The sequence below is a fragment of the Globicephala melas genome, chromosome 15 (assembly GCF_963455315.2).
Source record: "Globicephala melas chromosome 15, mGloMel1.2, whole genome shotgun sequence".
NCBI classification, from domain to species: Eukaryota; Metazoa; Chordata; class Mammalia; order Artiodactyla; family Delphinidae; genus Globicephala; species Globicephala melas.
This window is the reverse complement of record NC_083328.1, coordinates 16,569,277-16,594,919: the sequence shown is the minus strand read 5'-3', so window position 1 is coordinate 16,594,919 and position 25,643 is coordinate 16,569,277. Positions and strand designations below refer to the sequence as shown.

At 50.8% G+C, this 25,643-nt stretch overlaps 2 protein-coding genes across 2 annotated transcripts; both read right to left on the bottom strand.

Moving 5' to 3' along the window:
* Positions 1–984: 984 nt before the first annotated feature.
* Positions 985–11,717, bottom strand: NFATC2IP (nuclear factor of activated T cells 2 interacting protein). Its single transcript, XM_030871613.2, has 8 exons — positions 11,301–11,717; positions 9,947–10,019; positions 7,522–7,636; positions 6,737–6,817; positions 6,460–6,646; positions 5,074–5,218; positions 4,839–4,948; positions 985–3,237 (listed from the first exon to the last, which is right to left on the bottom strand). Exons 1-8 carry the CDS (start codon positions 11,685–11,687, stop codon positions 3,079–3,081), a joined length of 1,257 nt encoding a protein of 418 aa, XP_030727473.1. The 5' UTR covers positions 11,688–11,717; the 3' UTR covers positions 985–3,078.
* A 7,206-nt stretch (positions 11,718–18,923) lies between these two features.
* On the bottom strand, positions 18,924–24,929 carry CD19 (CD19 molecule). Its single transcript, XM_070043641.1, has 15 exons — positions 24,839–24,929; positions 24,302–24,589; positions 23,776–23,979; positions 23,373–23,666; positions 22,234–22,344; positions 21,928–21,976; positions 21,516–21,604; positions 21,015–21,128; positions 20,788–20,892; positions 20,637–20,705; positions 20,473–20,529; positions 20,317–20,373; positions 19,646–19,738; positions 19,441–19,543; positions 18,924–19,330 (listed from the first exon to the last, which is right to left on the bottom strand). Exons 1-14 carry the CDS (start codon positions 24,927–24,929, stop codon positions 19,455–19,457), a joined length of 1,710 nt encoding a protein of 569 aa, XP_069899742.1. The 3' UTR covers positions 18,924–19,330; positions 19,441–19,454.
* Positions 24,930–25,643: the final 714 nt, after the last annotated feature.

Sequence of the window (25,643 nt, the reverse complement as noted above, 5' to 3'; positions counted from 1 at the left end):
GTTTTAGAAAGATTCCCTGACGAGTGATCAATCTCTTTGATCAAAAGGATGAATAATCACTCTCATCATCGAAGAAATGCAAATCCTTTTACAATGAGTAGTCTTTCCGTATCTTCCCCAGATTAAGCACTGGGGAAGAAAAGAGGAAACTGGAACCTTCTAGCACTTGCTAATGGATTTATAAAGAGGTCCAGTTACTTGTACTCAAGAGAAAATGGGTAGGTGCACATCCAATGATCTGTGATTCCATTCCTGGATATAAACCTGAGAAAAATCCCACTCGGGGTCACCACAATATTGCCTGTGATAGCAACATACTGGGGGGCTAGAACGGGGTTTGGTTACAAGTGACAGAAATCCTCCAATAGCAGTGATTTTTTTTTTTTTTTTTTTTTTTTTGGCCACACGGCTTGCAGGATCTTAGTCCTTGGCTAGGTTTTGAACCCGGGCCCCAGCAGTAAAAGTGCCAAGTCCTAACCACTGGACCACCAGGGAATTACCACCCGATAGCAGTGATTTAAACAAGACAGGAAGTTCCCCTTCTCGCCAAAGCCCAGAGGTCAGTAGTGCAGGGATGGTAAGACGCTGCATGGAAGCTCAGACCCAGGCGCCTTCTCTCCTTGTCCTGCCCTGCATGGCTTCCTTCCCCAAGGTCACCTTGTGTCAGTAGGGATGCTCCACTTCCAGTGAGCAGCAGGAAGAAAGCCAAAGAGAGGGGCACACACTGCCCGCTTAGGGACGTGTCCTGGAAGTCGCACACCTTCGTCTGAATTGGCATTTGGCCACACTTGGCTACAGTGGAGGCTGGCAAGCACTGTCTTCATTCTGAATTCTCTGTGCTTTCCTAAAAACCAGGGGTTCTGTTACCCTGGGAGGAGGAAGAATAGGTGTGAGCGGACAACAAATGGTCTGAGCCACAGGGGTCATGGGGAGGGCGTGGTCACGGGAAGGACAGAGAGACAGAAATCCTCAAATATACACAGGTTGAATGTATTCCCGTTTATTCTGTTGAGATTGAACATATTTTAATTTTAATGTGTTCAGACTTATTAATGGACATAAAATATCTGAAAAAAAATGAGTTATACCATATCACGGATTATTTAAATGTTAAAAAATTTTCTTTCTATATTTCCCACATTGTAAGTTCAAAGGAATACCACATTCCAACAAAAAACTCTTTAAAGAGAGTGATATGTTTTTGCCAAAATTATACCACCTATCAGTGGAAAATTCATGGCTTTATTAGTAGACGGTGCTGAGAAAACTGGCTCATTATATGGTGAAACTAAAACTTGGATCTCATAGACAAAGGTGAATTTCAAATAGTTTAAAGGTAGTATTCAACATTTCAGCAGCCAGTACAGCCTGGCATTAACCAATGAGAACAAATATTTGACCATGCAAAGCAGATGCCAGCACATACCAGTGTGTACTGGCTGGACTTCAGCCCGGTATTAGTGGCCTAAATGTGAAAGAAAAGCTAATAAACTAACAGAAGAAAAATGTAAAATATCTTAACTACTTTTAAATAAGAAATCAAAAAGCAACAAAATAGTTAATTCATCTACATTAAAATTAAGAATTTCTGTTCAGTGAAGGACACCCCTCAATATACAAACACAAGTGCCGTTTTGAGAGTTTTTTGCAACTGCCCAGGAATATACGAAGAACTTTTGAGAGTAAACAAACAAAAAAAAGATAGGAAGCCCCCATGAGAAAATGAGCAATTCACACAAAGGGAAACCAGAAAAGCTGACAGGTATATAAAGAAATTCCCCAAATTACTGGTGATCAGATGAATGTACATTAAAATACAGCACCACTTTACACCCAGCAGACCAGCAAAAATTAGAAAGTTGGGCAGTAGCAAGTGCTGGTGAGGATGAGGAGAAATAGGAAGCTTTAAGTGGGAGAGTCAATGACCATTCTGAAAACAAATAGAGAAATTAACCTGTCCGACCCATATTCCCGTCCTGGGTACCTCTGCCAGAGAACTTTTCACAAAATATGGAAGGGGACACATAAAAAGATGTTCATGCTGAGGAGTTGGAGGCACCCAGGTGTCCACCACTTAGCAAACGTGTAAACAAAATGCAGTTGACACCCACCATGGAATACCTCAGAGCAGTTCAAAGAAATAAAGCTGATGTAGCATAAGCAACACAGGTTGAGTGAAAAAAGCTACAAGATCTACAGCATGATACTACATGTGGAAAAAGTCTATGCACACGTACAACATGGCATTTTTCGAGGATACATTCACATTCAAAAACATGTAATCAACACATTAAAATGGACGCTTACGGGAGAGGATGGAGTGAAGGGGAAAAGCCATAAAACCAGAGAAGCCTTGCGTGGACTGGAATCCTGAGATCCAAAACCAAAAGGCTCAAGGTGCTCAATTATGCCTTAAATAATGTGTGTGCATCAGGAAGGTGGCTTGAAAGGGTCCTGGGGTGAGGAAGACACCCAAGCCTGAGAATTTACTATATTCTTCAAAAGAATAACCCATCGTCTGCCTCTGCTGAAGCTAATACATGTGTGAGCTCGATCCTCTAGTTTCCTGCAGGCTGAGGAGCCACACCCCTGTATGTGCTTCAAGCAAACTTCACCCCCACCCCCCAATGACACTGAGGCCACTGCTGGTCCTGGACGTGGCATAAATGCCAGGCCTGGAATCCCATACCAGGGATTTCATGTTGATTTCAACTCACTCTTTCAATAGGAGCAGTCTCATAACGAGACATTTCGATAAAGGAAAGGGTGATGGTGGAGGAAAGGGTGAGGGTAAGGGATACCTTCTCCATGTCCCAGGGGACTGCAAAACTCAGCACACCCTGTGGATGGAGCCACAGTCCTCCCAGGGCAGCAAGGACCACCACACAACTAATCAGGTAGCTAACGGCTGGAAACCAGGGTCGACGGGGCGGGGCGGGGGTGGTCCAAGCTCACCCCTTGATTTTGCTTCCGCTTGAGGATACGTTCTACCTCAGTTTCAGCGAGCCCTTATGGGGCCAAAAGGGGGCAGCCGCTCTCCCCAAGTCCAAGCTGGGCCTCTAAACAGGGAGTGGGGTTTCAGCTCCAGACCTCGATGAGGTCCCCGGATTCCATGCCCAGATCAGCCGGCAGCTCCTTGCCTGAAAGCTTTGTCCCATCGAAGAAGAAGGAGAGCTTGCGGCCCGAGAGTCCCATGGCCTCCTCGTAGCGGGACATGAGGGTCTTGAGAGGAGAATCCTGGATGGAGAGGAAAAACTGGATGTAAGAATTTGAAAAGAGGGGCTGAGGAGAACTTGTAGGGACAGACAGAGGACTTGCGACAGGGAGGACAAGGGGACAAGTCAAGTCAGAGCCCACGGAGGGAAAGGCAACTGGCTGAAGAGGCCAGCGGCAAGCTGGTTCCTCTCTAGGGAGCTGGGCCACAGAGCCCAGGACTGGGATGTCGGCTGTGGGTCAGGCAGGTTCTCCAAAGCCGGTCTCCTCACCTACGATGGAGGCATGAATCACAAGGAGGAAGCCAGCCGGGCTCTGGCTTCTGACCCAAGCTGGGGGCCAGGCGCTCCCACTGAAATGGATGTATAACCCTAGCCAAGTGCTATGGGTTGATTGTGTCCCCCAAAAAAGATACCTTGTGGTCTTAACCCCTGGTAAATGTGCATGTGACCTCATTTGGAAGATGTTATCAAGATAAGATGAGGTCATACTCGATTACAGTGGGCACTAAGGCAACAGGACTGGTGTGCTTATAAGAGAAAACAGACACACAGAGAGACACACAGGGAGAACGTCATGTGAGGAAAGAGGCAGAGACTGGAGTGATGCAGCTGTGAGCCAAGGACTGCCAGCCACCACCAGAAGCTAGGAGGAAGCAAGGAAGGATTCTACCTAGAGTCTCTGAAGGAGCATGACCCTGCTGACAACTTTTCTTTTTTTATAGTTGATTTACAATATTTTATTAGTTACAGGTTTACAACATCATGATTCAATATTTTTATAGATTATACTCTATTTAAAATTATTATAAAATAATGGCTATATTCCCCTCTTCTGTCCAATATATCTTTTTTTTAAACATCTCTATTGGAGTATAATTGCTTTACAATGGTGTGTTAGTTTCTACTTTATAACAAAGTGAATCAGCTATACATAAACATATATCCCCATATCTCCTCCTTCTTGCATCTCCCTCCCACTCTCCCTATCCCACCCCTCTAGGTGGACACAAAGCACCGAGCTGATCTCCCCGTGCTATGCAGCTGCTTCCCACTAGCTATCTATTTTATATTTGGTAGTGTATATATGTCATTGCCACTCTCTCACTTCGTCCCACCTGCTGACAACTTGATTTCGAACCTGTAGCCTCCAGAACTGTGAAAGAATACATTTCTATTGTTTTAAGCCACCCAGTTTGTTGTATTTTGTTATAGCAGCTCTCAGAAACTAATATGGCCAAGTTACTCCACCTCTATAGAGGTTGGCTTCCGTATTTGTTAGATGAGGGTAACAACAGTGCTTTCCCATACAAGATTGTTGTGAAATTCAATAATATCCTGAATGTGAAGTAAATATCCTTAGCACAGGGACTGTCACTTCTTTTGTAATTACGATGGGTTTTATTGGTTACTGTCCAAGGGTGATTTTGACTTCAACCAGGAGTTAGGAGACCAGAGCCAGGCTCCCAGCAGAAGGGGGAGGGAAATTGAACACTGGGCTTTTTCCACTATCTAGGATGGGTGGGGACCCAAGACCACAGAGGGCAGTGACTCCATCCTCCACCCACTGACACGAGACCACAGAGCACGGGGCAAGGGGCACAGAGAGCCAACTCCCCCACTCACTCGAGGCAGCGAGACTTCCAGCAGCTGGTGCTTCTCCTTCCCCTGCACCCGCAGCTGGAGCAGGTGGGACTTCTCTGTGACATCCGGAGAACTTGCTAGCACCACGCAGTCTGTGGGGGGCAGGATCGGGAAGCCAGGCCTAAGCGGGGGTTGGAAGCAGGGTCCCCTCTGGGCCTCTTCCCATATCCCCTCCCTGTGGCAAAAGCCTCCTCAAGCCTCCCTGCCTTCCTCTCACCAATGATGTCAGCCACTCCAAGCTTTAGGGTCCTGGGGGTGGCGGTAGGGGACAGCTCTGTCTCTCCGAAGAGCAAGAGGATCCTGCTTGGGGACACCCCAAGACGGCCGGCCATGTGGTCCACCACGCTCTGGAGGGGCTCCGACTGGGAGGGGGACAAGAAGTGAAGGAGGCCTTCCTGCCTTGATGTGCTTCCCCCCACCCACCCCCAGTTTCTGGCCTTAACTACTTGCTGAATTCCTCATCTGTGAGTTCCACCATATTTACCTGGCAAGGCATAAAATAAAATCATGTTAACAAGGGGTTCAGGCAAGTGACACAAAGACACGAAGCAGCCATGAGTTAGGAGAGAAAAGGGAGTGGTGGGGATTGCGGCCAACCAGAACCAGATACGCCCCATCTAAACAGGCCAGCTGTTCCGCAGTTCCAGCTGATTGGTACCATGTAGGAATATGGGCCAGGTACTGTATCTTCCTATTTAAGAGAAACCAGAAATCTGGACCCTGGTACAAAATCACCCATTGCAAAGGTTGGCGATGAACTCATATGTTCATGTGAGTCATACATGGGACTTCCCTGGGGGTCCAGTGGTTAAGACTCCACGCTTCCACTGCAGGGGGTGCGGGATCGATCCCTGGTTGGGGAAGTTCTGCATGCCGTGAAGTGCAGCCAAAAAAATAAATAAATAAAAGCACCGTACAGCACAAAAGAAGAAGAAGCATGGGACTTCCCTAATGGTCCAGTGGCTAAGATTCTGCGTTCCCAATGCAGGGGGTTCGATCCCTGGTCAGGGAACTAAGATCTCGCATGCCACACAGCAGGGGCAAAAAAAAAAAAGAAGAAGAAGAAGAAGAAGCACAGTTGATAAGGCCATGGGCTGCCAGTTCACAAGCCCTAGCTTAGTTGCTTGCCTGATGCATGGTTACTGCTGGATAAATGGTCACTTCTGTTATCATTCTTGTTTTGGAATTGGAGTCATCCCTACAAAAAGAGTAGCCTTCATCAGGAAGCTAGCGGGGATCGGAATGACCAAGTGACATCTGGGTGTCCAAGGCAGTAAGAGCAAGCACAAGAGGGAAGCACAGGGTCCGAGGGAAGGAAAGAGGGAGGGATGCACCCTGGGGAGGGGCTACCAAGCAAAGCTGCTTAGGATGTTTTAGTGGAGCCTTGAAAACGGGTGGGAAGTTTGCCAGAAAGAGAGGGGAGAGGGAGGAAAAAAATCTCCCAAGGGGAAGAGTGAGCACAAAGGCGCACAGGGCTGAACAAGCGCTGGGCAGCTCCAGACAGCAGGATGGGCAAAGGAAGCCACGGTCCCTCTGCCCAGACACCACAGTCTCTCCACAGACAGTTCCTGGGACCCTTCTCCCAGGCTCTTCAGGCACTTACCATTCTGACGGGCAATCTGATCAGGTCAGCCCGGCACTGGATTTTGAGCGGCAAGAGCCGAGCGTTCTCTGGGAGAGTGGGCCCCTCCAGTAGGACCACCTCATCCTCTTGGCTCAGGTGGTCCTGGCCCTGGGGCTGCTTGGGACTCAGGCAGGAACGGAGATCTTGGAGGCGCTTGTTCACCTCTCTGGGGTGCAGAAGGAACTGTGGGTCAGTCAGGGTGGGCCCCTCCACCCTGCCCCTCTCCACCCCGCCCAGAGCCCCCTGCCCCTGGCACCTTAACTTCTGGAGTGCCCGAGCATGCTTCCTGCTGTTGGTCCGGGGCAGACGTGGAGGCAAAGGTGAGGTGTCCTGAACCCTGTAGAGATAAAAGAGGGACAGGATGGAGAAAGAGGTGAGACCCCAGCCCCACACCTCTCCTCATGGGACCCCTGGGGACCAGAGGGGTACCTGCAGAATCAAGAGAGAGCATCTTCCGGTGACATCCATCTTATGGGAAGACAGGGGGAGGTAAGGACAGGGAAAACCTGAGTCATAATTTTTATATTTATATGACCCAAATATGAGGGAGGAGAATGCCTAACTTTTAAGATAAGTTACTTCCCAGGTAAATGTCTGATAACATCCAAATGACACCAAGCACTTACTATCGGCCAAGGGTTAACTCTTAATTTACCCCAAAATTCTGACCCAGGTACCACTATTATCCCCATTTTACAGAAGAGAAAATTGAAGCACAGAGAGGCTGGCTAAGAGACAGCTGCCGGATTTGAACCACAGGGCAGTGTGCAGAGCCACACCCTTCACCCCTGCATCACTACTTTCTTAGACACAAAGCTGAAATCTCCACTTCCTGGCGGGTCCTGAGGGCCCGCTGTCATCCTCTGATGGGGCTCACCTCTTCTTTTCCCCAAGAAGAGCTTAATTCCTCACCTGAGCCTCAAGACTCCTTCCGTCCTTCTCCTTACCCTTTGAGGAGCCAGCCAAGGTTCTGCCTGCCTCAGCCTAGCCCCCCCAACTCCCTTTCTGCTCCAGCGGCCCCAGGACCCTCGCCTCACTCACAGTAACATCTCTTTCTTCTCTTCTCCGTCCCTACTCCTCAGCTTCTTCTTCCAGGGAGAATTGGGACGTGGGGAATCCTCAGCGTGGAGACTGCTGGAATCTGCCATGTCTGCCTCTGGGGACAGAGCAGGAGGAAGTGGAAAGGGTTAGCCAAGAGAGGGCAGCGGGAGGCCAAGGAGAGACAAGTCAGAGGCTTCAGAAGGTTCTGAGAAAGGAGGAGACTAAGGGAGCCCCAGACACACACAATCACTGGGGAAGGGCTCAAGGGGTGTGAGTCAAAAGGGAAAAGCCTACCTCAGAGAGAAGAGTGAACTGGAGCCTGACAGATGAGAGCAAGAGAGTGTCAGAACTTCGTGCTAAGGCATGAGACAGTGGTGAGTGTGGACAGTCGGAAAGTGGCTCACCCCAACTGAAGCATGCTCTTCTCACTTTTGATCACATGCACCCCACAAATGAAGAACACTGAGCACACAACCCGGAAGACAGGTATTTACTTAATACACATATACTACGTACTATACAGGGACATACTATTATATATGTTATGAAACATACACTAAAACAAATGTCAAAGGATGGGGTTTTTTTCTGATATTTCTCTTATTTTCTTCCCATACTCAGTTTGGTGGGCACAGAGAGACTGTGACTCAGGTGGAGGAGGGGGTGTGGGGCAGGGAGGGAATGAGGTAAAGAGGTAAGTATAGGCCTTCTGAGCCTACGTTTCTCAAATTTCATCCGTGTGTCATTGCCATATTTTGCCATATCTCTGTATTATTTAATATCTTTCTTTCTTTCTTAAGTTAATTTATTTATTTTCAGCTGCGTTGGGTCTTCGTTGCTGCGTGTGGGCTTTCTCTAGTTGCGGCGAGTGGGGGTACTCTTCGTTGTGTGCGCGGGCTTCTCATTGTGGTGGCTTCTCTTGCTGTGGAGCTCAGGCTCTAGGCGCGCAGGCTTCAGTAGCTGTGGCATGTGGCCTCAGCAGTTGTGGCTCGCAGCCTCTAGACTGCAGGCTCAGTAGCTGCGGCGCACGGGCTTAGTTGCTCCGCGGCATGTGGGATCTTCCTGGACCAGGGCTCAAACCCGTGTCCCCTGCGTTGGCAGGCGGATTCTTAACTACTGTGCCACCAGGGAAGTCCTAATATCTTTCTTTAAATCACTCATTTTAACTTGAATATCTTATAAAAGGAAATCAGGTATAATATTCTAAACTACAGAAGCTCTTTTCCATTTGCTTGCCACACGATCATCATTAACCATAAGATAATTACTGTGAATACAAAACAGTGATAATGAATCCTAGATCAGTGGTTCTCAGAGGCAATTTTGCCTCCTGGGGGACATGTGGCAATGTCTGTAGACAATTTTGGTTGTCACAATGAGGGGAGGAAGGGGTTGGGGTATGATACTGGGATCTGGTGGGTAGAGGTCAGGATGTTGCTAAACATCCCACAGGGCACAGGACAGCCCCAAACAAAGAATGATCCAGTCCAAATGTCAGTAGCACCGAGGTTGTGAAATCCTGTCCTAGTAGCTGCCAGAGGCCTGAGATTCTGCGTTTCTGACAAACGCCTGGAAGATACCCAACATTCCTGGGTCCACATTTTGAGTGGCAAGGACAGAGGTGCCTTTGTACTTCTCTGTTCCAGGTACCATATATGCAAACCATATATGTAGCCCAAGAGGGGGCTTTCTATATATTCTCTTTAATTAAGTCTCACCAGAATCCTTTGACATAGGTCCATTTTTTATCCCCATTTTGCTGATGAGGAAATTGAAGCATTGAGAGATTAACTCGCCCAAGGTCACACAGCTACTAAGGGGTAGAACTGGCATTCAAACCAGGCCTGCTGGTTCCCAAATCAGCTCTTAATCACCCTGCCATACTCCCTCATGGTGCAAAAGTCTTAGTCCAAGGTCTGCATTTGCCCACTGGATCGCTTCCCTATTAGACTTGATTCCTACTCACTGCCCTTGAGTGGTTTGCAAAAATCACATCACTGAGGGAGAATAAAGGCTGGGCAGCCCTGAAAAGATTCAAATAACACCCTGCTGGCTCCAGAGTGTTCCCAAGACACTTGTTGAAGACGTAACAAGATGTTACAGATTCTTAACACTTCCCCCTCCCCTGTTCCCAGGATTACAGAATCAGAATCTCTGGGGCTGGCACCTGGAAATCTGTATATTAGCTCACTCTTATGCCTTTTAGAGTTGGCGGAAGGGTGTTTTGACAGCATTTTCTGTGCCTTCTGGTTAACAATCCAGCTCCTTTCAGGATTGGAGCTTTTTCTGGCTAGGATGCAGGAGTCACCTCTCCCATGTCCTTCCCCTGAGCCTCAGGAAACAACTAACTGCAGGGATGTAAACTCCAGAAAGTCTCCTCAAAGAGGCCAGCTCTGGGCACCTCTCCCTAGAAGCCCTCCCTTACCTTCCTCAGTCTCTGGGGGGCAGAATTTCAGGAGGGACTTGTGGTCTGGGATGAGGTGGAGGCTGCTTTTCACCTGCAAAGAAAAAGTAGATCAGTCCCAAATCCTCCCTCCACTTAAAGAGAAAACTGGGGTCGATTCTTCCCTCACACCCAGGCCTCCTCCAGCTCCCAAGTCCTCCCTAAGGATGTAGACATTACAGCCCTCCCACAGGGACTCTGGAGCTCAGCTTCCCCAGGATCCAAAATTGGAGTACCCTACCGTACAGTATCACTTATATGTGGAATCTAAAATATGACACAAACGAACATATCTACAAAGCAGAAACAGACTCACAGACATAGAGAACACACTTGTGGTTGCCAAGGGGAAGGGGGGAGGGATGGACTGGGAGTTTGGGGTTAGTAGATGCAAACCATTACATATAGAATGGATGGACAAGGTCCTACTGGATAGCACAGGGAACTATATTCAATGTCCTGGGATAAGCCATAATGGAAAAGAATATAAAAAAGAATGTGTAGGGCTTCCCTGGTGGCGCAGTGGTTGAGAGTCCGCCTGCCAATGCAGGGGACACGGGTTCATGCCTCAGTCCGGGAAGATCCCACGTGCCGCGGAGCGGCTGGGCCCGTGAGCCATGGCCGCTGGGCCTGCGCGTCCGGAGCCTGTGCTCCGCAACGGGAGAGGTCGCGGCAGTGAGAGGCCCACGCACCGCAAAAAAAAAAAAAAAGAATGTGTATACATACATGTATAACTGAATCACTTTGCTATACAGCAGAAATTAACACAACATTGTAAATCAACTACACTTCAATTTAAAAAGATAAGTACTCTGACTCCGACACCCCTTTCCCTAATGCACTGTAAGGATGCAAGGTTAGTTCCCCTTTTTTACGAAGCTGCTAGCCATCCTGCTGTCTTAGAATCCTTGGGAATCTCAGCCCCCTAGCTCACCCTACCACGTGGGGACTCCAGCCTCCTGGAGCCCCCAGTTCTCTCTGAACTTCCATGGACCCCAGTCCCCATCTTCCTGGATCTTTAGCAGTGGGCCCCAACCTTAAAACCCAGTATGCCCCAAATCCCAGCCCTAGGAGCCTCAACTCTTCTCTGAACCATCAGGGATCCCAAACCCTTAGGCTCTCTATACCCCCGACACTCCAGCTCCTGGGAATCCCAAACTCCCAGCACACTCCAAACCCCTTCACCTCCCCAATTTACAGAAACCCCAGGAACCCTGCCCCCAAGGCTCCTAGCCCCTGCTTCCGTTTAGTCTCCCAAGACCAATCCTAGAACCCTACCCTCAACATTTCTAAACCCAGCCCTTCCGCGCTAGCCCTCTCGGGGACCCGCGTGCACCTTCTCGGAGTACACTGGAACCGCCGGTGCCTCCTCGGGATCCAGCAGCAACTGCCGCCGCCGCCTGACCAAGACCCGAGGGGTTTCAGCCGGCCGTGCGTCCGCCCCTTCGCTGTCACTGTCGCTGTCGTCCCGGGGCGCGGCCGGCACGGGGGGTTCCGGGAGCGGGACCTCGGCCGGGTCCGCAGTGCCCCGCGCCGTTGCGACCTCCAAGACATCCTCATCGCTGTCGCTGACCAAGTCCACAAGCACCGAGTCCAGGGTGCGCCGGGCTGGCGATCGTTGAGTGCCAGGACGCCGGCCACGGCCGCCCCGGGATCCCCGAGCCCCTCGGCCGACACCGCCGCCTCTGGGCCGCCGGCCCTTTTTCCTCACCGGCTCCGCCATGGCACACACCCGGCTGCCACAGTCGCCCGCCTCTAGCCAACTCGCCTGGCCCCCTCCAGCGGCTTCCGCCCTTCATTGGGTGAACTGCCTGCTAGTCAGCACCTCTCCCCGCCCACACCCTCTGGATCCACCTCTCCGCCTTTTCACTGGTCGCTGCACCCGCCCATCACACATTCACCACTGAAACCAAGGCGCCAAAGATTCCAATCAGCCTCGGCGCAATCGGCGTAGGTTTCGACTCGTCCCGGCTCACCCATTGGCCTGACCATCCTTCTACAAAGCCCCGCCCACTGAAGAGAGTCTTTTTGCTGGTTGGTGGAGGAGCGGGGCATCCTGGGAATTGTAGTCTGCAAGCCCTCAGGCTAGAGTGGAAGGAGTCCGGCTGGGAATTGCTTTTAGAAACTGCAGACCTCACGGGTGTCCCGTTTATTCTTTCCCCCAACCGCTTGGTGGGCTGAGTAATTCCGCTCGACGCCGACCCCTCGCACACGACCCCTCCTCACGTACAGAATCCGCACAATACGACCCTGGACCAACACTTCAATACCGCGCAACTCTTCGCATAACCTTCGACAGCATACATACCTTCCCTCACACTGGAGGTCCCGACAGACACTTTTCACGGGCAAAGTCAACCCAACATACACTCTTGCAACACCCTCCCACAACGTACACCTAAGCACAACCCGCCTCACAAACACCTGGAAGGGCAAATACAAGTGAAAAGTAAGAGGCTTAATTCTCCCTGTTGAAAATAAGGGACGTGACTTCTCCCCCTTCTCCCTTTTCTTTCAGAATTTCTTTCTTGGAACTTTTCAAAATGTATGTAAATCTTTGTAATGGCTAACTAAGCCTCTTGCCAGTCTCATAACTCAGAACTCCAGGACCTGGGAGACATTTTCTTTTTAATTTAAGTTTAGTTGATTTACAATGTTGTGTTTCTGGTGTACAGCAAAGTGATTCAGTTTTCCATATATTTTCTTTCTCAGATTCTTTTCCATTATAGTTTATTACAAGATATTGAATATAGTTCCCTGTGCTATGCAATAGGACCTTGTTGTTTATCTATTTTATATTTAGTAGTTTGTATCTGCTAATCCCAAACTCCTAATTTATTCCACCCCCCACCCCACTCCCTTTCCCCTTTGGTAACCATAAGTTTGTTTTCTATGTCTGTGAGTCTGTTCCTCTTTTGTAAATAAGTTCTGGAGCCATCTTTTTGAAATGCAAGCATCAGGGGAAATAGCTCCCAATCTCCCCATCTCCCAGCTCCAGCGGGAGAATAACAGCCTAACTTCATGGAGGCTCTGCTGCAATATACAAAACCACCTCCCATCAAAAATACTGTAAACAACTACACTCCAATAAAAATTTTTCAAAAAAGAAAAGAAACGAAACTAGATAAATCAGACTCTAGAAAAAAAAAAAAAAAGATGTCATAAGTTTGTCTTGCCCTTGGATAAAAGCCAATCACCATGATAAAGTTAGGATGATCTACGTGTGCCTAAAGGTAGTGTCCAGTCTTCTTACTTGAGGCCTAGTCATTGTTTATCTTGAAAACAAGACATGGGTTTTGAAAACTTATCTTGAAAACAGGATAATGGGTGGTACCTGCTTGGCTATATAAAATGGTGAGATTTCTTTCTGCTTTTGCAATCCATCTCTCAGGGGATTGCCTGTAACGTGCCTGGCATTCTGTTTAATGCTTATTCAATAATAAAACTGTTTTCTCAAACGTATGGACACCAAGGGGGCAAAGTGGCGGTGGAGGGTGGTGGTGGGGTGGGGTGGCGGTGGGATGAAGTGGGAGATTGGGATTGACACATATACATTAATATGTATAAAATAGATAACGAATAAGAACGTGCGGTATAAAAGATAAATTAAATAAAATTCAAATATTCAAAAAAATAATAATAAAACTGTTTTCTGTCTCTACTACCTCTGTGTAGAGGTTTTCTGGGTGGGAAGAAGGTTTTGTTTTTTTCATTTCATTTCCCCAACACACCCACCAACGACATTGCATACCTCAGAGGCTACATATCCTCCACACATCTACTGTATCCACAACTCCTGTACAACATGCACCCCAACGCAGCACAGATGTAACCGATCAGGACCCCATGGGGCCTTCCTGGGACAGGCCCTCCCCCCCATATCTTCTGCTTTAGCTCCTCTCTGAAGTATTGATACCTAGATAACAATATTTGATGCACACTTCCTAAGTTGTTTTACAGATGTGAAAACCCCCCACCAGGACTTGGGGCAGTGGTTAAGAATCTGCCTGCCAATGCAGGGGACACGGGTTCGAGCCCTGGTCTGGGAAGATCCCACATGCCGTGGAGCAACTAAGCCTGTGTGCCACAACTACTGAGCCTGCGCTCTAGAGCCTGCGAACCACAACTACTGAGCCCACGCGCCTAGAGCCCTGCTCCGCAACAGGAGAAGCCACAGCAATGAGAAGCCCACGCACCTCAACAAAGAGTAGCCCCTGCTCAGCCCCCGCTTGCTGCAACTAAAGAAAGCCCGTGTGCAGCAACGAAGACCCAACGCAGCCATAAATAAATAAATAAAATTTTAAAACTATGCTTTGCCGAAACCATTTGGGGAGCTCCAGGCTTTTTAGGGCAGGAGCCACCTGTCTCCTTGCAGGGCCCTGAATAAACTTTTCTCTGCTCCAAACCTCGATGTTTTGGTTTGTTTGGCCTCACTGTGCATTGGGCACACGAACTTGCACGCTAACACAGACACACCCCTCCTACACTTCACACCTCCCATATTGCCTCCAACTGCATGACCCTCGTTGGCCTTAGAAATAAAAGTCAGTTATTCTACCAGCAAGAATGTGTTTATTCAGGAATAGCAGAGGAACTGCAATTTGGGACAAGGAAGCTTTGGCGAAAGCCATAGGCAAGTCCAACAAAGAAGGTTATTTTATAGAGAAAAGGGAGGACATTGGGAGGGGTCGTTTTGAAGGAAAGTCCATTGGAGAAACGTGAAAGTTCAGGGTGATGATGGTTTCTCATTGCCTGAGTTGCTCGGGTAGTGGATTTCTTCTAGGAGATTTAATGTACATCTTTTCCTGTTGGGACCTGTAATTGATAATTCTTTCCTGTCCATGATTCTTCTGTTGGGGTCTTTAACTGACAGTTCTTCCTGTAATTGATGACAAGTGGTACAGCATGAAAGCTCCCCCTTCAGACTCCATTTTAGTGAGGTTTCCTTTTATTAATTTTCACTCCCCTGACACCTCACACTATACACGCCACACTATACTTCACACATAACATCCACACAGCATACACCCAATATCACCTGTCTCTCACACACTTAACGTTCACATAACTTGTACTTCACACATCCATCCAGTACAGCATCTTTTTTTTTTTACAAATTAATTAATTTATTTATCTATTTTTGGCTGTGTTGGGTCTTCATTGCTGCGCGCGGGCTTTCTCTAGTTGTGACGCGTGGGGACTACTCTTCGTTGCAGTGCGCGGGCTTCTCCTTGCGGTGGCTTCTCTTGTTGCGGAGCATGGGCTCTAGGCGTGCGGGCTTCAGTAGTTGTGGCTCATGGGCTCTAGAGCGCAGGCTCAGTACTTGCAGTGCACAGGCTTAGTTGCTCTGCGGCATGTAGAATCTTCCCGGACCAGGGCTCAAAGCCGTGTTCCCTACATTGGCAGGCAGATTCTTAACCACTGCGCCACCAGGGAAGTCCCAGTACAGCATCTTTTTTTTTTTTTTTTTTTTTTTGGCTGCGTTGGGTCTTTGTTGCTGCACGCGGGATTTCTCTAGTTGCGACGCGTGGGGGCTACTCTTCGTTGCAGTGCGCGGGCTTCTCATTGTGGTGGCTTCTCTTGTTGCGGAGCACAGGCTCTAGGCGCTCAGGCTTCAGTAGTTGTGGCACGCGGGCTCAGTAGTTGTGGCACACAGGCTTAGTTGCTCACGGCATGTGGGATCTTCCCAGACCAGGGCTCAAACCCGTGTCCCCTGCATTGGCAGGCGGGTTCTTCACCACTGCGCCACCAGGGAAGTTCCCCCAGTACAGCATCTTGATGACCACCCACATCCCATCCCATCCCCCTCCTCTGCTACACTGATATCCCCCAAACACACACCCCAACTCAGCCCACACTTCAAGTGCTCCACGTAGACTCAGCCAAGGTCAAGACTGAAAGCACACAACCCCAGCAGGTGAGGCTGTTCCCCAAGGAACAAAGACTCTGGACCTGGCAGAGTGGACTCCAAGGACCTCCTAGCCCTGGGAACTCTTCATCCACTCTTTATAGTAAGGCTGGAAGCATAGAGATTACACCAAAAGCCCTTCTGCAGCCTCGGTCCCTACCTGGGAGGCCCCTGCAAACTAGGGGTGACCCTGAGGGCCTGAAACCTCTCTCAAGCCTCCTTCTCCCTAAATCTTGTTCAGGAACTCTAAGTGATCCAGTCCCTGCCAAAGAAACAGGTCATGGGGTGGGAATCTGTGAAGCTTTGGAGTGTGGCTTTCTTCTGAGCAGGTCCCTGCACTGGAGGAGTTCCTAATCCAAATATTCTGTGTGCCCTCTGGCTCCTGGGACACAGTAGGCCCTTAATAAATGCCAAATAATAATAATAGCTAATGTTCGAGTGCCTACTATGCTACTGTCATGTGCTTTACATCTCATTTAAGATTCACTAAGGTAGCTATCATTATTATCCCTGTTCTACAGACCAGGAAACTGCAGCACAGAGAGTTTGAGTCACACAGCCAGAAAGGGTTGGAGCTGGGATTCAAACTCAGGTAGTCTAATTCCAGAGCACTGGGCTGGAGTTAGCACACCTCTGTTCCTCATCTTCTCCCAAGACTTCACTGGGTAGCAGAGCTCACAGGAGTAGCTCCAGCCTCTGGCCCCTGAATCTCAGGACTTGGCACAGTCCTTCATTCACTCCTCCTTCCCCACTCATTTCCTGAGCTCCTGATCTTTGCCATCCCCTGGCTGGGTACCAGGGGCACAGAGAAGACCCAGACATGGATTCACCCTTGAGAAGGTAGGATGTTTTCACCAGGAGTGTCATGTTCAAATGATTCAGGCACAGGCAGGAGACCTACATGAATGAAGCAGACTGGGTGAAAGGCAATAGGGAATGGTGGGGACTTTGGCAATATGCAAAGCTTACATTAGCTGAAGGGTAAGGTCAGGTCAGGGTGTGAATCCTGAGCTAGATCTGGGATATTTATTATTATTTTTTTAATTTTGTTTCTGCCACATGGACTGTGTCCAAGAGGGAAGGCCAAGGAAATGCTGAAGTTTCATTTCCCATCCCCTGCATTCCAAACGTACACTATGCAAATATAACAAGAGGCATTGCTTTCCTTCTTTTCTTTTTCTTAATAGATACCTGAGCTCAAAAGCAGGACAGAATCTCCCTGGTTCTAGAAATAACGAAGGAAATCAAAGCTACAACATTGAGAGGGCAGCGCATGGGAATGCTGGGATCCCTGGGATTGGAGTTTTAATGTCCCCATGGGGACAGAGGTTAAGGCTGCGGCCCCAGGAAGAGCAGAGATGGAATCCAGAAATCTGGCTGCTGAAACTAAGCCCCATGTGCAAAGCTGGGAGCTGAGAAAGGCCTGTCTCTCCTGGGCACAGAAGACAGAGGGGAAAACAATCCATCCACAGGCCTTGGGATGCAGTTTGGAAAAAGTCACGGCAGGAAATCAGAATCCCCAGAGTCACCAGAGTATGGGCTTCGAGTCAGACCAAACCCCTAGGGCAAAAGCCTGCTCTAAATAAAATGGTCAGAAACCTGTGCAGCCTGTAAGACTGTGGCAGAAGCCAAAGCAAGCTGGCCCCAGAAGATGTGAGTGAGGCAAAGGACTCCTGCAGGAGAAACACGAAGAACGCTTCCATGGTGACACACCGTGGGAGGCTTCACCCCATTGCACAGATGGCGATAATCGCCTCCTCCCTAATGCTACTTTATGCCTGGGAACACTGAGGGCCATTGAGCTTGAGTAAGGTGCCTAAAGTGAGCTAGCAGCTGAAGTATTTAATTTCTCTGTGCCGCAGTCTTCTCAGCTCTAAGGTGACAATAATTTTAGCGTACCTTCCCCATGGAATTGTCATGAAGATAAAATGGGCTGCTACTTGTAAAGCATTTATTAGAACAATGCCTGGCACATCATGATGGCGTTAATACAGTTAAAGTAAGTTTTAAAGGTTCCGAGATAAAGAAGGAATAGAGTCTCAAAAACGAACACAGGACATTATGAAGAAAGAACAGGTACATTAAGAAAAGGAATTCTAGGGCTTCCCTGGTGGCGCAGTGGTTGAGAGTCCGCCTGCCGATGCAGGGGACACGGCTTCATGTCCCGGTCCAGGAGGATCCCACGTGCCGCGGAGTGGCTGGGCCCGTGAGCCACGGCCGCTGGGCCTGCGCGTCCGGAGCCTGTGCTCCGCAACGGGAGAAGCCACAACAGTGAGAGGCCCGCGTACCGCAAAAAAAAAAAAAAAAAAAAGGAATTCTAGAAATAAAAATATAGGTACTGAAAAAGTCTAGACCATCTTACAGAGAGCGTTGAAACTTCTGGAGGAGAGGGACTAGGTTTCAGATGCCAGTCCTGGGTTTCAGAAGAGCACTGGAGCTGGGGAGACCAGGCAGAAGACACCAAGACTATCAATGACTGAGTCCACCTTTGCCTGAGACAGGCAGGAATTTGGGAGTGGTAGAGCTTGCTACATAATGGTTTCAGGGCCTGGAGACTTTTAGCTCTGAAGTCTTTGTGTTTGTGGTTTATATCATAGGCAGTTTACCAGGCAGTAGGCACCATGGCTAGAACAGCAGCCAGATTTCTGGATTCAGCTCTGTGAAGTGCTACTCGCATGACTTGGCCTCTCTAACCCTCAGTTTTCCATCTACACAACTGCACCTAGGAAGAGAGAGTGTCAAGAATGATATAGGGTCTGGAATTAGATGGCCAGAGTTCAAGTCCTGACCCCAACATTTATTAACTAGGTAAGTCTTGGGCATGTAATTTAGGGTCTCTGCCTCAGTCTCCTCATCTATGAAACAGGGTTGTTTGTGAAGATAAAATGAGCTAATATATATAAACATACACACACTTAAAATATACATAAAATACTTTGATACAATCCTGGCACATAACAGATGATTAATGCCTTCATTGATGTTAGAACATAGTAGATGCTCAATAAATGGCAGTGATGACTGCCAATTCCTGGATTGCTTCGTCTTCACTGGGCGCCACAAATACAACTGCTGAATGAACAATGACCGAATGACTGGCTGGCGGGAATGGCAGGCAAGTGAGGGAGATGAGTGCAGGTCAATCCCCAGGTGGGAAAAGGCCCTGTGGTTCCGGAGATGCAGTTCTCCCTCCTCCGCTGGATTCAAGAAGGGATGGGAATACACGCATCCTCACCTTCCCTTCCCCTCCCACACAAGGGCACTATGTCACAGGATTGGAAGAGCTCACTGAGTTTATTTGGGGAGTGCAAAGGGGGCCGAAGTTTCGCTTGTGTACACTGTGTGTGTACACAGATACACGCGTCCTGAGTAACACTGCTCCAGAGGCTGGCGCCATCTGCTGGGGGCCCCAGATTTCAGAGTCAGGTGTGGATCTCAGGGGCCTGAGGAGGCCCATGCTACGCAGAAGAAATGGTAATGGGGAGCAGTCCAGGAGCCAGCACCCCACTTCCATCCCTATTCATCTCCCTCCTTCTTTCCCATCCTTGGAGGGCAGTTCCCAGCTCACCTGAAGGGAATCACCTAGTTGCTCCAGGTGCCCATGTGGCCCCCTCCTCCCCATGCTGGTTCTGGTCCATCGGGATTATCCATATTCTCATAAGAGTCTGCATCTGGTCAGGACCAGGAAGGAGTAAGATATAAGTGGAGCTGAAAGTCAGCTGGGAGGGAGGAAGCCTCAGAGGACAATGGGAGACAGCAGGAGAAGCACCCACCTTCTTCATGACTGGGACCAGGCTGGGCTTGAACAAAGCGGAGCTGGGGGACTGCATACAGGATCCCTCTCATATCCTCATAGGACTGGGACCCTGCTTGGCCAGGGGATGGAGAGTTGGAAGCCTGGGAGCCATGCTGGGGGCTTGGGGAAGGGAAGTGCAGCCTAAGATACTGAGGGAGTCTTAGGGGCAGAGGAAAGTGGAAGGCTTGAACAATATTGTACTAAGAAGGAGTGACAGGGTTAGCATCAGATTCCGGGCCCTTGTTTGTTGTAGGGTTTGATCACGTGTGGTTAGATTATGGTAGTGGTCAGAGAAAAAGTGAAGAACGGAATTGGAAGGAGTCAAAGTCAGAGTTGTGAGGAGGTTGTAGAGAGAGCTCGGGTCAAAGGTGAGGCCTGCATTGTGGCTGAGGTGAGCTGGAGGTCAAAGTCCAGGCTGGAACTGGATTGGGGTTGGGGCTGATGTTGATGATGAGGGACGGGGTGAATACTGGGCGTCAGGATGGACATTGGGGTCAGTGTTGAGGTTAGAGTTAAGAGTCAAATCTAAGGTCAGGATTGGGCTTGGGTTTGGGGTCAGAACCAAGGTCAAGGTCGGGCCTGACATTAGAGCCGAGGCCACATCAACCCAATCTGGACAAAGACAGGCAGGTCCCAAGCACTTCTCACCAAGGGAGGTTGCCTCCCTGCTGGGGTCCCAGGCTGACCCATGGGGGCTCAGGAAGTCTGGAGAAGGAAGAGGGAAGTCACTCCCGGCCTTCGCGTCACACACACCACCACCACCACCCATCCACCCCGCAGGAATGTGACCATCCTCACACACACCTGTTGTCCTGGCAACTGGCTGGGCCAGTTCTTCATCCTCATTCTCGTAAGATTCAGCTGCTGCCAAAAAAAGAGAACTCCAGGGACCACTCCGGCCCTGTAGGGGATCCACAGCCCTGTGGGTTCTCCCAAGTCTGTGAGGCCCCACGAGTACCCCAGATTACCGTTGGAGAAGGAGTCTTCATCCTCAGGACCCAGGACCCCTTCCTCAGGGTTCTCATAGCCGCTGCCATCTGGTGGAGAAGGAGGGGGATCCAGGGAGGGCTCACAGCCCGCCCCAGCTGAGAAGGTGAGGATGAGGGAGGGCAGTCTTACCCTGGGAGAGCTGGTCCTGCCCAAGGTTGGAGTCGTTCTCGTAGAACTCGGAGCCCTCCTCACTGTCCGGCTCCTCATAGGCCTCCCCTTCCTCTTCTTCTGGGCCTGGGGTTTGGGGATGGGGGTGGGAACCGGGTCACGGGCCCCCTCCTCCAGGCCCCAGTCCACTATTTCTGCCACAGACCGCTCCAACACCTCCCACGTGAGTAACCATCCCCCTCAATCACCGGTCCCTGGTGGGCTCCGGGACTCCGAGGCTCTGGCCTCCTGGACGTCGCTGCGCGGATTTCCGTAGGGCGGCACGGTGGCTCCCAGGCCCGCAGCCCACCGCAGGGCGCGTCCTGGCGGGTGAGAGGAGACGGGGGCGGTCAGGGCTACGGGCAGAGGATGTTTCAGGGCCTGCTGGAGGACTCCGGGTCTAGGTACCCAGCCTTGAGCCAGCAGGGCGGGATCTAAATCTAGAGGCGTGGCCTGAAGTCTCGGGCGAGGTTCTGGGGTCAGAACCGGACTTCAGGTGCCGAGTCTGGGGACGGGGATACGAGTTCTGGGGGCGGGCCTTGGTCCTGGGGGCGGGGCTCAAGTCTGGGCGGGACTCCGCACCTCGGGGCGGGCTCTTTTCTGAAGGCGGAGCTCCGAGCTCGGGAAGGCTAGGAGCTCAGGGGTCTAGAAGGATGAGGAAAGTGGGTGGGGCTCTAGCTCTGGGTCAGGGACCTGGCGGTGCCTCCTACCCGTGCCTGAGTGGGGAGTGGAGAGGGAGAGCATGTTCCCGTACTGGTTCTGGGCCCCGTTTCCCGGGGGAGGCGTCACTTTGAAGAACCTGGCGGAGGAAGGGGAATTGCACTGTGAGGCCAGGTCTGGAGGGGACTGGAGGGGACACTCAAGATTCAGGCTAGACCCTCAGAGGTTAAAATGTGGTCACTTGTTATGAGCACCTCTGTTCTGCCACAGCCTACAGAGGGGTCTGCGCTCACTCGAAGGGGGACTTCACAGAGGAGGTAGCTTTGGTGCTGGGCTTTGAAGGTTGGGCAGTATTTCAACCATAGAGATGGAGAAAAAACACCCCGAGCAGAGGAAACAGCAAGTGCAAAGCATAAGGTGAAAGTGCAGGAGTGGGAGCCTGGAGAGCACTGGCATCATTACCTTCTAGTGGGATCTGTCATTCGCTTTCTTTTCCTCCTCAGGATCAGGGCTGGGGGGAGTTAAGGGGAATGATCAGAGGAGGGACTCAAGAGTGAAGATTTGGGGGATGCTGGGGAAGTCACTTGGAGGAGATGGGATTTCAAATTCCAAAGAGCTCGGGTAGTTGGGGGAGGGGGTAGAAAAGGAGTGGGGGCAGGATTCTGAGGTCTGTGGGGGAGGTGTGGGATGAGAAACAGATGGCCAGTGTGGCCTCTCCTGAGGAGGGAGGGGTAAGTTCGGGAAGACCAGCTGGGGGACATGACTCACCTCTTCGAAGATGAAGAAAGCCCACCAGGGAAGCCAGGCAGAAGATCAGATAAACTAAAGTCACAACAGGGACTATCCAGCCACCAGTCTCCAGTAGCCAATGCCATACTGCTAGGGGGAAGGAGCTATGAGATGAAGACCCCGGGCTGGCATCTTGCTGTCCAGCCTCAATACCTCAAAGGGCCCTAAGTCTGGGGGGCCGGGGCAAGACACAGATCCTCAACGTCCCAAGCCACAGGGAGGGCTCTCCTCCCTCCCTCTGAGGACCCGGAGCCTGGCACGGAGCCTGGAGTGGCATCTGTTAAGCAAACCATGAACAAACTATGACTATAGTCAGACACAATGTTAGGATTAAGGGGAGCATAATTATCAGCTTCCTGCTGCAGTTAAGGACAGCCATGGTCAACGTAAAGGGCAAAGTCAAGTTCACAAGGTTAGAGGTGAGATGCGGCAATGTGCTGCCGAGGTCGAGTTTGGAGGGAAAGTTCAGGATGAGTTTGAGAACTGTGGTTGCAGTAGCATGGTAGGATTGAAAGAAGGGAGACAGAATGGGCAGAACATTACGGCCAATTTGGTGGACAGGGGAGGAAAAGGAAGGATGCCCAGGTTGCTGGCTTGGGCACACGGGCAGGTGGTAGTGTCCTTCACTTCTAGGGCCACCTAGAAGACTGTGCTTGAGGAAGATATCGAGTTTGATTTTGTACATGTTGCAATGTCCATGGACATCAAATGGCAATGCCACGAGTTGGCTGGCTGTGGGGTGTATGGAGCTGAGTCACCAAGGCATGGTGGCCTAAGGAGCCATGGGAGTAAAGGAGGTCAAACAAGAAGAGTGTGTAATCAAGGGCGAGAAAGTGTAGACAGGGATAAGAAGAGGGCTCAAGGCTCCAACAGTGAGGAATGAGGGAGGAAGGAAGCCTCTCCCAAAGTTGATGGGAAGAAACAACCAGTGGCAAAAGACCCAGAAAAGTAGTGTCTTGGAAGCAAGGGAGGAAAAAGTTGGGGTCAGTGTTCAGTGTAGAGGTTGGGGCTCGGGATGAGGCTGCTACTAGCCCTCAGGTTGGGGAACCAAGGTTGCCGGGCTTCCGGTTCTTCCCAGTAGCCCCACTCAGATGCCCCACAATTGGGAGAAACTCTACCTGACTGGGCAGTGACCTTCAGCTGCATCTGGGTGGTCACGTTGCCATGGTTACAGTGATAGATGCCAGCATCTTGAGCTGTGGTCTCGGGCAGCAACAGAACAGCCTTTCCCCCGAGGGTGCCCATGACCCACATCTCTCTGAGTTGGGCATCCTCACTCAGGTTTAGGCTCAGCAATTTGATCCTAGGCTTCTTGGGACGCACATGGATCCAGGAGATGGGGCCTCTGGCCAGTGAGGTACGGGATGCCCCACAGGACAGCGAGAGTGTGGAGCCAGGGGCCACCGTGAGGTCTGGGGCAAGGAGAGCCAAGGCTAGGGAAGTGTAGTCCTTGGGGTCTCCTCCCCTGCACACCATCCAGTTCCCATCCCACCACTTCCTGGCATCTCCCCAGCACCTTACCATGGTTGTTGCTCTGGTTCAAAGTGCCGTTAGGTGGGGCACAGGCAGAGTCTGTGTGTAAGATCTTAGGGTTGTTCTTGGCCCACACATAGACCTGGGACCTTGTGGGGTGACCAGAAGAGGGCCTGGGGCCCTTTGAGGACCTGTTCCGCAGGCCACAGCTTGGGTCATTTAGGTCTGAAGCATTCCACCGGAACAGTTCTCCTGGGAAGATACCCAGAACCAGATACAGAGACATCTAGGAGAGGCAGAGAGATACGGAGACCCAGAAAGGCAGAGGCAAAGACCCAGAGAGAGACAGAGAAACAGCGACTCAGAGAAAAGAGTGAAAGACAAATACAGAGCGCGCAGTGCTGACGTCACGAAGCCACAGCAGTTTTTAGAAGCCACCTAAAACTGGCTCCCAGCTTGTCCCTCGGACCCTCCAGCCCCTCCCTCCAGATCCATTTCAGCTGCTGGACCTCCTCCATCTACGGTGGGCCTCCCTCTTCTCATCCAGCCCTCCCTGCCCCAGCCCGGACCTCACCGCTGCCCTTCACGCTGACCGTCCAGCCAGGCTGCCAGGCTTGCTCAGAAAAGGGGCCTCGCTGGCACAGGTAGAAGCCCCCCATCTGGTCGGAGACATTGAAGATGAACAGCAAGGTTCCCTGGGGCTCCTTCAGGGTGCCCAGGGGCCCCACATGGATGCCCAGGCCTGGTAACCCTAGGCTCAGCTCTAAGAAGGGTGTTGATTGGGAGCCCCGAAACCAGGCCAGTTGCTCAGGGGGACCATCTGAGAGACCGTCAAGGCATGGCAGCACAGCATTGCCTCCCTCTGTGGAGAGAGAGAAGGATGGGGGTGGGGAGTGAGGAGCCCCTAGCCCCCTTCACTCCTCACACTGGGTTATAAAGCCAACGACCCCACCAGCTGGGAGTGGAAGAGTCCTCAGAGTCCTTGCAGTCGTCCCCTGAATTTTACAAGTAACAAAATGGAGGCTCAGAGAGGGTAAGTGACTTGGCCAAGGGCACCCAACCGGAACCCAGGTTTCCAGCCCTTCCATCCACCTCTGCCCTCCGGACATACCTTTAGCCTCCAGTAGGTGTTTTTCCTGGGGCCTGACTCCCATGGGGGTAAGGAACAGGTGGAGGAAGAAGAGGAGGAGAGGAGGTGGCATGGTGGCCAGACTCCCCGGGGCACCCAGCTTCGCCGCGCGGGGGATGCTGGGGCAGGCGGGGACCTGGTGGGCACTGAACCATGGGCGTCTGTGGGGGAGGACAGGCAGTCCCCCCGGAGAGGAAGGGGTGGTCATGCCTCAGGCCCTTTCTCCATGCACCCCTCCAGAGCCACAAAACTCGCCTCCTCCCTGCTACCGTGTTTTATTTTCATCACAGCACTTACCACCATGTGAGGTGATCTTATTTGCGTGTCTCCTTTCTTGGTGGATTTCTGTTTCCCCACTAGAAAGCCCCTTGTGGCAGAGACTTTGTCCTGTTCACAACTGTACACGCAGTGCCCCGGAACAGTGCTTGGCACGTTATTGTGTAGGCACCCAAGGAATATTTATTGAATGAGTGGGTCCAGGCTCCCTCCTTCTCCCCCTCCTCCCTCCTTCAACCTCAGGCTCTTAGTTCATTTCCCTTCACACACACACACCCTTCATTCATTCAACCAACGTCTCTTGGGCCTTTCTCCACCTCCGTACAAGCAGCCCATCACACATACGGTGGGATCTGGCAGACCTGAGTGTGAATCCTCCACCTCCGCCACTTGGCTAAATGTCTTCATCTTTCTAAGCCTTAGTTTCTTTCTCTGTAAACTGGGGATAATAACCGTAGTCTCAAAATATTGTTTGTGCTTTCAGGTCCCTGGGGCCAGGATGACACCTCCA